Source organism: Neopsephotus bourkii, unplaced genomic scaffold, assembly GCF_033783945.1.
Source record: "Neopsephotus bourkii isolate Nb327-2 ecotype Australia unplaced genomic scaffold, CSIRO-AGI_Nbou_v1 NB_274, whole genome shotgun sequence".
NCBI classification, from domain to species: Eukaryota; Metazoa; Chordata; class Aves; order Psittaciformes; family Psittacidae; genus Neopsephotus; species Neopsephotus bourkii.
The window spans coordinates 1,482,501-1,495,000 of record NW_026900783.1 but is presented as its reverse complement, the minus strand read 5'-3'; the positions used below and the strand labels follow the sequence as shown (position 1 = coordinate 1,495,000).

Sequence of the window (12,500 nt, the reverse complement as noted above, 5' to 3'; positions counted from 1 at the left end):
GAACACGCTGGTGTACCTCCAATTTCCTCTGCTCTTGTAGCTCTAATAAGCCATCTGGTTTGCAAACACACACAACAGCTCCTCGCTGCAGTGTCCAGCATTGCCTTCTGCAACCACCACCACCACGTTATAAAGCACAAATAAAGGAGAGTCAGGGAATTCAGGACTGACCAGTCCAACACTGCCTTTTCCAGACCCACAACTCAAACAAACTTACACACTTCCTTCAAAACAACAGGGTCAATTTTTCTTCTTCATATATAAAGGGGACTAATGACCATGATATAGTAACACCAATGAATCACTTCCCATTATAAATGTTCAGGGATGTTCCTGTAACACCTTGTTCTACAGCATCAGTGCTTCAGATGTACATTTTGCCAATGATGTGTTACAAGAAGGAATGGTTCATTCAGCACTTAGAGTGCTTTTAAAAATGTTTCCCCCTTTCAATAGTAATTTAGAAAATTACAAGCACTTTAGAAAGATTCAAGACCCAAAATAAGCCACGGAAATAGTAAATGTCATAATTGTGCTTGGTTTTGCCTTGGTAATGCACACACCCATGAAACCAAATTACAATAGCACAATGAAACCGTTATTCTTGGACTTTTACTGTCAGTGGAGGTGATGCTGGAGGGTGCTTGATGTTCACAGAAATCACTGAAATCATGGACTGGTTTGGGTTGGAAGGGACCTTTTCCCTTTACAAGTAGTTGCAGAAAACTGAACATGAATTGAGAATTCCAGGCTGGATGGGGCAACCTGTCTAGTGGAAGGTGTCCCTGCCTGTGGCAGGGGATTGAAACTTGATGAGCTTTAAGTTCCAACACAAACAAGTCTGGGATTCTATGATATCAAAAGCACTTTACACTTGTTAAATGTCAAATGAGGAACCTCTTTAAGGGGTCTGACATAAGCAAAACCCTTCTTAGGTAAGTCTGGCACAGGAAAAAAATACTAGATTTGACATAAGCACTGATTAAAACCAAATATTCACCAGTCAGTCCTGATCACAAAAGAACGGGGTGATGGAACTCAAATTACCTGATACCAAATGACCACAAAATCAGTGGTCGTATTTAAAGGGAAAGGCAGAAACGAAGGGGCAAAGGTTTTGATGATTCACCAGAAGGGCTGTTGATGAACTGAGATGTGAGAACATCAGTGTGAGGAGGAAAAGCCCTCCCAGCTTCGGATCCTCATGCTCTCGCTTATGTTTGTTCTGCATCTTTAAGCGCCTCAAGAAACGAGTAGCACTTTCAAATGTAAATGTGGAAAAGTAAATAAATACCAAATTCCTAATTCAGCAGTACAGCAATTCTGACTTACAGATAAATTGAAATGTTCAATGTGATCCATGACAACATGTTTCCCTCCTTACCTTTCTACTAAGCAACTCCTATTTTGGATATGTATTTCCATGCCCTTTTTCTACTTTATTACTATTTATTATTTCTCTTAGTATTGCTAGGAGAACGCCAGAGGAGAACAGGAATGCTATCCCATCATTGTGATTTCTGCCAGTTAATTCTTCATTAATGTTTCCATGAGGAACTTGCCCTCCCCAGTAAAACGCACACATGTGGTCTCAGTCCAAGAACAAGTAACTGAACTGCATTAAACCCCTCTGAACCTGCATAGAACATGCCATACAGAAGGTCAAACCCCACTGGGACAACTGCAGACACTGGGGCCATCAGCTGCATCCTTCACAAAGCCATGGGTGCTGCAGAAAGCTGGTGTTGATGCTCATGGCCCCATCCCAAACCTGCACACATTTGAGTTCTGCATTTGGATGGTGCTGAAGAGCTTTCCTTCCTCCACTCAATAATAGCAGTGTGTGATGACTGCTTTCCCTCAAAAAGCCTCCTGTTAACTAAAATACACTTATTTTCCTCTTTTAAAAGATCTTCACTTTATTCCAGTGTTGCCTGCACACAGATGTTGCTGCCTGGGGAAGGACCAAAGTCCCCTCTCAACTCTGACCATAAGTCAAGCCAAGCCTGTTCACGGTGAACCCCCAAACCAACACCTAAAACATCGTCATCAGTGCTTAGACCAAGAAATGTCATTAGCCAAACTAAAAAGAATGTAGTAGCTCATTTAGGAATAGTCATTAAAGTAAAAACATTACTTTAAATGATTTATAACCGTCTGGTGGATAACCTGGGAAGCAGAATTCTCCTGATGTTATTCAGAGATGGAAAGAGCAGCAGCAGCAGCAGCTATTCCCTACCCAGCTTTGCCCATTCACATTCACTCCAACCCAAGTTTTCACAACATGGCTCTTAATTTAATCTCCCCTCTGGCAGGTTAAAGCCATTTCCCCTTGTCCTCTCCCAACAGCCACTGTCAAAAGTCCTTCTCCAGCTTTCTTGTAGGCCCTCTTTACATTGCCATCTTCAAATTCAGACTGAAAAATTAAGACACTAAGAACACTTGTGAAGGCAAATAAGGTCACAGTTCACATAGCTACCTTTCATCCATGGACAGAAAGACAAATAGAATAGTAGGAAGAAACTTTTCTCAGGTCTTGTTATTATGAAAACACATAAATAGCACAACTTCCTTGTAACAATACTTGTTCTTTGCTTAAAACCATCAAAATCTTGCCTCTGATAACTCTGAGGAATAAACCCATAGCTACCTTACACAACCTATCCCCAATTGCTTCTATGGCACACGTCAAATGACATGGACATGTGTAATCCTCAGCTACTTGATGTGAAACAAACCTTACGGCAAAGCTCATTGCCCTTTAGATGCATTCATACTCAAACCTTCCAGCCAGCAAGCACTGGGAGCTGAACCACATCCTTTTTATCCCCACTGACCAGGAATTAGGGAGATGGGTGCAGGGAGGGATGGGTGCCACATGGAGCAGACCTTGCTGGAGCAGCGGGTGATGGAAGGCTGGCACGGGAAGGGTCTCTGTCCTTGCAGGCTCGCAGAAGTAGGCATACAGCCAACCCATGCACTGCTGCAGTGGCTCTGTCATCTCCTCGGTGCCTTCATACACCTCACACGTGGCTATGGACTCTGCCCTGAGGGGAGGGAAAGAAACATAGAATTAGTGATAAAAATTACTAAAAATCAATATTTGTAGTCTCTACAGCCGCAAAAAGAATAAGAAGCTCAAAACAGTCATAGAATCATGGAATGGTTTGGGTTGGAAAGGACCTTGAGATCATCCAGTTCCAGCCCCCTTGCCATGGGCAGGGACACCTCACACTAAACCATGGCACCCAAGGCTCTGTCCAGCCTGGCCTTGAACACTGCCAGGGATGGAGCATTTACCACTTCCTTAGGCACCTGTGCCAGCACCTCACCACCCTCACAGGGAAGAACTTCTTCCTTATCTCCAACCTGAACTTCCCCTATTCCAGTTTGAACCCATTCCCTCATGTCCTATTGCTTCAGTCCCTGATGAGGAAGTCCTGGCAACCAAATCTGGATACAGACTCCACCTTTTTTATGCTCTGATAAAGATGAAAAGATTCATAATAGCAATGATGAAATGGATCCCCACCACCTCTACAAATGCACTGTGACACAAAGTTTCTTACACCTATAAAACAATTCATTAAACACTGAGGAAAATGCTGTGCATAAATGAGCAGGGAGCAAGAAGTGTCAGGGAGGAAGAATACCACCCAAGTCCATGGTACATGATGCTTCCAGGGGGGGTGGAGGTGAAGCTCCTCATCCATGGCCCCCAAGTGCGCAGTCCCATTTCCCCAGGGACCATCCCTTAAGAAAAAAGGAAACAAAATGGCTTTCTGCTGAACCTGTGCCGTCCTCTGCACCGTTTCCTTCCAGCAGCTGTGGCAGGTTTCTGCTTTCCTCCACTTATTGAATTGGAAGGAAGCAATTGAGAATTCATTTGATTTTCAATGGCAGCTCATGCTTGCAGGGTACTGAAGAGCAATGCAAGCAAACACAAAGCACCCGCAAACAAAAATGTACTTCTTCCCTGGCTACTTATTCCTTCTTTTCCTATGGGAGAGCAATGAAAATGTGAACACTGGATTTGCAAATATCCAGCCATGTTTCCCAACGCTATGCTTTGCCCATTAGCAACACACCTGAGAGAAATGATGGGGCAACCAATAAAGAGGCAATATGATGGATGACTGCCAAAACAGCAGCTCCTGCCAGCAAACTTCTCACATCCAGAATCTTAAGCATCACTGATGAGATATCCTAAGGTTATTGCAGCTTTTGCCCCCCAAGCTGGAAATACAACCAGACACCATAGAAACATAGAATCCTAGCCTGGTTTGTGTTGGAAGGGACCTCAAAGCTCCTCCAGCTCCAACCCCTGCCATGTGCAGGGACCACTTCCACTGGAACAGCTTGCTCCAAGCCCCTGTGTCCAACCTGGCCTTGAGCACTGCCAGGGATGGGGCAGCCACAGCTTCTCTGGGCAGGCTGTGCCAGCGCCTCAGCACCCTCACAGGGAAGAGCTTCTGCCGAAGAGCTCAGCTCAGTCTCTCCTCGGGCAGGTTCAAGCCATTCCCCTTGGCCTGTCCCTACAGGCCCTTGTCCCAAGCCCCTCTCCAGGTTTCCTGCAGCCCCTTTAGGCACTGGAGCTGCTCTCAGGTCTCCCCTTCAGGAGCCTTCTCTTCTCCAGGCTGCCCCAGCCCAGCTCTCTCAGCCTGGCTCCAGAGCAGAGCTGCTCCAACCACCAGAACAAGAAGTCTGTCAACATCACGCTGCTAAAACACAACCTGAGACAATGGAAGAAAGAGAAAACCACAGCAATCCTTCCACCAGGTCTGGGGACAGAGCATAGCAACCCAAACTCCCCAGCAGGCTCCGGCGTGCTGCGAGTGCACAAACCCACTTTTAGACCCCTCTGAGCAGAAAGCCCCAGAAATGGAACGTGTGATGTAACGGCATAAAAGACACCGGGTCTGCTTTTGCCACAAGGCACCTCTGCAGAAAAACCAAACGTCTTCCCACTCTTGATCCACATCAGCTCGTGGAGCCGAACACAACGGGATGTCCCTGGAATCACACAGCCCCGGCGTGGCCTCGGGACAGGATAAATGATGTGCAGGAGGAGCTGGGTCAGGGCTGCTCTCAGCCTGGTGCAGGATCAAACAGCCCTGCCATCTCCTCCCGCCCCAATTCACTTTCTGATTAACTGTTAACCACCGAAGGCCACGTCCTTACTGGTTAGAAAGTGGCACAGAAGAGGAAGACCACAGAGGTGGACAATTAAAATACTCCAGTCGCACAAGAAGATGAGCTGATGGCTTGGAGCAGAGGCACAACAAAATGAAGAATCAGCTTTGGATCCAGTGCTAGAGATTAAGTGCAATCTGATTTCTCTTTCCATTTACTCACTGAGTTAATGCTTTTGATTTTAATTCTTTATATCTGTGTGAAGTAGTACAATTTGCTTTATAACGCTGATGTCTACTTTATGTTACTCGGCCATTTAATAACGTCTTTGCTAAGAAACAGGTATGAGAACCTATGTATAAGCTTTTTTTTTCAGGAATACCTATGACACGGACCTCAAACCAAGCTCCAAACACCCTGGATAATCCATTATTCTGCACATGTACAGAGCTCAGCAGAATGTGGCTCAGTTTTACTGTGGATTGTAAGAGCTATGACAATGTAATAACTACAGAACAGGGATAATGCCTCTGAAATCTCAAAGAGAAGTTGGGAGACTTTTCTGCTCCATTTATCCAGAAGAGCATTGAAAGCACTCAAAACTCCAGTAACCTTATGTTTTTCACATCATCTTGTTTCACATCCTTGGGAGTCTGGAAATGATTTGGACTGTAATATCATCATAAAGCCAAGACTTCATCTCCTCACTGCTCTGCAGGCAAGCAGCCCCCAGATGCCTCCGACCATCCCAGCCTGACACTGCTGTGGTTTCCTCCTGCTCCAGAAAGGCACCAAACTACTATCATTGTCCCCCAAAACATGTGAGAAGCAGCGTGGCAGCATCAGCAGTGTTCAAGGCCAGGTTGGACAGGGCTTGGAGCAACCCACTCTAGTGGAAAGTGTCCCTGCCTGTGGCAGGGGGTTGGAGCTGGATGAGCTTTAGGGTCCCTTCCAACTGAAACCAGTCTGGGATTCTGTGATGATTATGTGTGTGCAGTAAGTTAGATGCCTGTCTTTATGGTGATGTTGCATGGATATTCAGCTGCAAGTGACTGACTCATCTACACAGCCTTACAATGGGATTCTTAAAACTACATCATTCACCTCTTGGTGGTGGCAAAGTCCAAGAAAGATGGTGAGTCCCAGCACAGGAACCCACTGCATCCCATGAGCAGCCATGCTGCTCCAACTTACACAGAGCACAGCTATTCAATGAGAAACTTAACATGAGCCAGCTTCAGTGTGCGCTTGCAGCTCAGAAAGCAACCGTATCCTGGGCTGCATCAAAAGGAGTGTGACCAGCAGGTCGAAGGAGGTGATCCTGCCCCTTTATTCTGCTCTCGTGAGACCTCACCTGGAGCATTGTGTGCAGTTCTGGTGTCCTCAACATAAAAAGGACATGGAACTGTTGGAACAAGTCCAGAGGAGGTCACGAGGATGATCAGGGACTGGAGCAGCTCCTGTATGAAGACAGGCTGAGAAAGTTGGGGCTGTTCAGCCTGGAGAAGAGAAGGCTGCGTGGAGACCTCAGAGCAGCCTTCCAGCATCTGAAGGGGGCCTATACGGATGCTGGGGATGGACTCTTCATTAGGGACTGTAGTGACAGGACAAGGGGTAATGGGTTAAAACTTAAACAGGGGAAGTTTAGATGGGGTTAGGGTGGTGAGGCACTGGAATGGGTTGCCCAAGGAGGTTGTGAATGCTCCATCCCTGGCAGTGTTCAAGGCCAGGTTGGACAGAGACTTGGGTGCCATGGTTTAGTGTGAGGTGTCCCTGCCCATGGCAGGGGGGTTGGAACTGTTTGATCTTAAGGCCCTTTCCAACCCTAACTATTCTATGATTCTATTCCATACCATTCCTACTACAATCCTATGTATCTATTTCCATTACAGCTTTTTTGTAAGACTGAATAAACTAAGGAAGCCAGCTGGCTCTTGTGTCCACACAGCTGAGAGGGGTCTTTCCAATGCTCCATCCCAGCCCCGTTTCTTCCGTACCTTCTGATGTTTGCATGGGATGAAATGAAGAAAATGGTTTTAGCAGAGGGGAGAGCATCAGGAACAGCACCTGTTTCAGTTTAACAGGCTCCTTCCAAACCACTTGCCAAGAACTGGAAGTTTCTAACGTGCTTCCAAAATAAACATGTAAGCAGCAGACTGGCTTCAGGATCATCCTCAATAGCTTCATCATTATGAAAACCAGAGAAATGCTCGGAGTGGCCTCAGTGGGCAGCCATGCTCTAAATCAGTATGGTTTTAATTAGGTCTCTTACTTCTCAGCTACTTTTTGCTTCTGACAGTCCTTCATAAGCCTTAAAGGAAACGCTACAAGATGGACCTTGACTTGTGTGATTTACAATAAAGAGAACTTATCACAGCGGCTCTTTGGCAACTCCCTGAGGGTAAAGGTGAGAGCTGGCAGCTTCCAGCATATATATTACAGTGTCGCAGTGGTTACACACAAATTTATTTGTATATAAATATACAATATTTGTATTTATTAAATGTAATCAACTGGTTGAACATAACATCTAATGCTTACTTCAACCCCTGTAGCCACATTCACATGAATGTCTTCTCCCTGGACAGATACCTCACCCTCTGCAGTTTGCCTAAGGAGAGGTTTATAAACTCCTTCAGGTGTTGGGCTGATGAAGATTCTTCTTTAGTTCTATTTGGAACAAAAAGCTTCCCAGCTAGCCCAAGTAAATGACCACAACTCCTGGTAGGCTGCAGTCAGCTGTGGGCCAGTGGTCCATGTGGGCAGACTCTGATAACTCGTTATTACATTGCTCTAACAACTACAACAGTTCCACCCCAAACAGCAGGGATAAAGACTTTAATAAACATAAATAGAAAAAAACCAACATGGAATGTATGTTTTTTACATACAACTTCCCAAGATCTTATGGAATGAGCTCTTGTGGCAGAGGTTAGAACTGGGTGAGCTTTAAGGTCCCTTCCAACCCAACCCAGTCTGGGGTTCTATGATTCAATAAAGGCTGATTGTGCTTTTATTATATATACCTGTGCTTGTCTTACCAAACCATTTTTTGCTTAGAGAAATACCCGGTGTGTTACTTTTCAAATGGAGGAATCACCAGTGATTAGAACACAAGAATTAACATTAAAACGAGACTCAGTCATGCAGCATCATTCTTTACATAATAAACATAGTGCTAGCTGGCAGTTTTACTGAAGCCTTCATTGTGAAATTAAATACAAATGCATTTTACCAACACCTAAATGTCATTTAAATAGTCTTTCTTTGATAGATGAAGGCTAAAGCCACCCCAAACCTGCAGATGAATTATCTGGTCTCTAATGATTCCAAACCGATTACAGGATGCAGAGCAATCTCGTTAGATTTTATTCAAAAGCTTACTACACTTGTGTTTTCTCTTATTTTTCTATCACTGAAACCCAGGAGGTTTAAGAACAATTCATTATGTATGAGACCCAACTTACAGTGCTTGACTGTTGATTAATAGGAAAGTTTGCTGTATGTACATTTGCAACATTAGATGCATACAATATGCTAACTTATTCTTTCACCCAAGCTAATTATTTACAAAAATGACTACTTGAGACTACAATTTATTAAATGCATGCATCCAGTCTCAATTTGGCCCCAAAAGACAGTCTGGAATGAAGATCTTTTACTTGATGTGACAACTTCTAGAAACAGTGTTATTAATATTGTAAATGTGGCAAATAAAGAGTTCAAATAGCCGTGTGCCTGCGTTGCGTTCCCCCCCCACTGAATCAATGAACAAAGCAGCTTTTGAGCTTTTAAATTCATGGGGAAGCACATCCTCACATAGCGTAATTTAGGTTCTTGGAAATGAAGTATCTCTATGATAGCAGTAAGAGATTAAAAAAAGGGTGAGAGCTGCAATAAGCAGAAATAACACCCGGGTTCGTGCTGAACCACCCCACTGCCAGTTCCTTTTAAGACCTATTAAGGAGGAATTGATGCATTTATGGAAGAGCCCAAGAACTCAGAACTGAGTAAGACTCACTTCTTGTCTTACTGCCTTTGCAATATCTGGGGTATGAGGATGTAAATTCCTACGGATCCCTCTCTTCTACCCCCCAAAACCAGTACCTGCACAAAAACTTGGGTATCAAATAGAAATGCCAACTAAACAGATGCACCTCGAGTAAAATACATCAGTATCCAAGTCTTTCTTTCTGACTCTTGCAGTTAATGATGTTAAATTCAGGCTCTACACTGTGGTTGTCAATGGATCAGCACACACAGCCAGCCATGATGCCTGCAAAGCCACTTCCCTGCTTATTCTGTGCTCCTGGTGTGTGTGTACCAGCAATCATGTTAAAGAAGGGAGTGAGACTCCTGTCCTCACATGCCAAGATAAGGAAAATCAATGTCAATGCCCAAAAGACTCAAGTGATGGCACTGAAGGTCATTAAATGCTACTCACTGCCCTGTGCCATTAAAGTTTTGATTGGAATCCTATATAGAGAGACACAGATTTCAAACAAGATCGTGCCCTGGGATATGGTACTGGGAGAACAGGGAGGAAACACAGCAATCAGTGAGCAATGGCCTCCCTAGGAACACAAGGAACACATTCAAGGAAAACAACCCCATGTGTGTGTGGTCTTGGCTTGTTTTCCTGAACATATTTCTTGTGTTTTCAGTGAAGTTTATCTCATTATGGACAAAGATCTCTGTTCACACAAGGGTAAGGTGCAAGGACAACCACTAAGAAGTTATGGTTCATCATTCAACTCCATCTTCTCCTGTGCATCCCAATGCCCCAAACTCTGCTTCATTGTCTACTCTGTGTCAACCTATCCTTACATTGCCAGTTTCAATGTTCTACTCTTTCTACCCTTGCTACCACACATCCTTTGGTGCATCCTCCTTAATTCACCTTGTTTGGACCATTTCAGCGCTACACAACCTTACTGCTCTACAGTGGATTTAATGGTCCATCTCTTCGCTGGCCACCAGTTCAAGCACTGCTTCTTTCCTGTCTCCCAGCCACATTTTCTAGACTAATTCTTGTTCCCTCCAGCTTTTATTTTGCACTTTTCTGCCTCATTTATGCTAGCAGAAGCAATTCAGGTCAAGACAACTATAGGCAGCTCTGGTGCTCATCAACACTGTGAGGTTGTATTGCCTTTGTGCTCAGCCCAGAGAGCCCCTTCCCCACTGAGACCCATTGCCCCTCTACAAGTGACACTATTCAAAGGCCTACAGCTGGGCCATATTTGGAGAAAAGAAGTATTCCTGCTCTCTTCCTGCTATATTTCTGATATATATATTGGTTTGGCAGCAAAACAACTGCAAGATTTGCCTATAAAATAAAAGAACCCAATACAATTTCTGTGCATCTTCTCATTGGGAAGACCCATCCTGGTCTAGATTAAGAATGGGGGAAGTCAAGCACATGCCCAAAAGACCCTCAACCATCAGTAATTAAATAGATGCTCCACATGAAACACTTTAAAGCAAAACCTCAGCCAAGTCACAAGCAGCAGCACACTCTCACCCAAGACGTGAGGCAACATGAAGCGTAGGTGATATCATCAGTTAGAGCTATAATTAGGTTAAAAGAAAGTCAGTTAATTTTAGCACTTACAAGAAATTGTTACAAAACATCTTTTTTTCCCTTATATAAAGGAATTCTCCCATCAGAATTCCAAGGTCGGTTTTATCACAGGCAATTAACTCTGTTAGGGCTGGCTGCAAGGGACCCTGGAACCACACACCATGCTCCCTTCGCTTCTCCACTTAGAACCTGCCCTGGTTTGGGGTATTGGCCACAGTCCCCCTGCTATCTCCCAGCTCTGTGTAACTGCTGGGTAGCACCACCTTATACATAAACCCTACCACCTCTATCCAGAAGCTTGCCTCGTAGTAATAGCCCAGTTACTAACTGGTATCTGAAGTAAATTTACATTTTTTCTACATATCTAAGATAGATTTAATCCCAATTATGCACATAAATCCTAAGGCAGTTAAAATACACATTACAGCCCTGACACTGTGAGACCTGGGCCTCTGATCTCCATTGGTGAACTGGGAAATCGGAGGAGGAAAACTTCAGGCTGAATTATTGGAACCGGGCTCTGACTTTGGATGTCCACCTTGACGTGTGCTACTGCATGAATTCCAGATGAACGTGAGCACCCAGAATTATAATCAACAGCACCTGCAGATACTCCAGCCTATTAAAATGAATTAAGATACACAAAAATCAGGAGCCTCTTAAGAATTCAACTCATCAGGACATTTTTCAAAGCAGCTACTGCCCTGGTTGGGTGTAATGCAGCCTGTGCCCTTTGAGCATCTCCTATTAGGACCTACCATGGGCTCATTGATGCCTGACATGCAGGGTCTCCCATCAGGGCAGAGACTGCCATACAACCTGTTATGTACGCTCCTGCCACAACCAGAGACACGCCACCCATCTGCTGCTTGAAAGACATGGAATGAAAGTATTTTCCTCATGTGGATGAGGCCCTTCTGATGTCCTGCACAACACAGCAGCTCTGCAAGAGAACAGATGGCAGGAAGGGCACCAGTCAAAGCCCCTGAGGCCAGTTTGACCCTCCCCATGTTACTGTGAAGCCTTTAACATCAGTGTGAAGAAAGGGGGTTCGTTTATTTTTTGTTAAACCAGATATGAACACTCAGAAACCACAGGCACTGGCATCAGATGAAACGGTCACAAAACTTGTCAAGATCTGGGATTCTAGCAGACATTCACCATCCAAAGTTCCATGTCAACATAGGTTAAGAACAGGGCTTGTAGAAAACCCTGCTAATACATAGAATCCTGGAATGGTTTGGGTTGGAAGTGGTGGACCTTAAAGCTCCTCCAGCTCCAACCCCTGCCATGGGCAGGGACCCCTTCCACTGGAGCAGCTTGCTCCAAGCCCCTGTGTCCAACCTGGCCTTGAACACTGCCAGGGATGGGGCAGCCACAGCTTCTCTGGGCACCCTGTACCAGCGCCTCATATGCACAGTTAATAAATATGGCCCAGAGAAGAGCCACAAAGATGATCCAAGCACTGGGAAGCTGTGTGAGGAAAGGCTGAGAGCTGGGTTTGTTCAGCCTGAAGAAAAGAAGGCTCCAGGGAGACCTTATCATCATGTTCCAGTACTTAAAGGGTGGCTACAAAGAAGAGACTCCCTTTTGACAAGGAGTCCCAAGGAACAGACGAGGGGTGATGGGCACAGGTTACTCCTGGGCAGATTCTGACTGGACACAAAAGGAGAATTTTTCCTAATGAGAGCAACCAGACACCGGAATCATCTCCCCAGGGAAGTGGTGGATTCCCCAACAGTGGACACTGATAAAGTTCAGCTGGACAGGATGCTGGGACATCTGG

General features: G+C 44.9%; 1 protein-coding gene across 6 annotated transcripts in view; it reads right to left on the bottom strand.

The window, feature by feature from the left end:
• Window positions 1-12,500, bottom strand: part of MGMT (O-6-methylguanine-DNA methyltransferase) — a 148,845-nt gene that overhangs the window by 29,633 nt on the left and 106,712 nt on the right. For all 6 annotated transcript variants that reach the window (XM_061346748.1, XM_061346749.1, XM_061346750.1 and 3 more), the window contains exon 4: window positions 2,890-3,047. In XM_061346748.1, coding sequence (XP_061202732.1) covers window positions 2,890-3,047 — 158 coding nt within the window. The remainder of the gene's footprint in view (window positions 1-2,889; window positions 3,048-12,500) is intronic.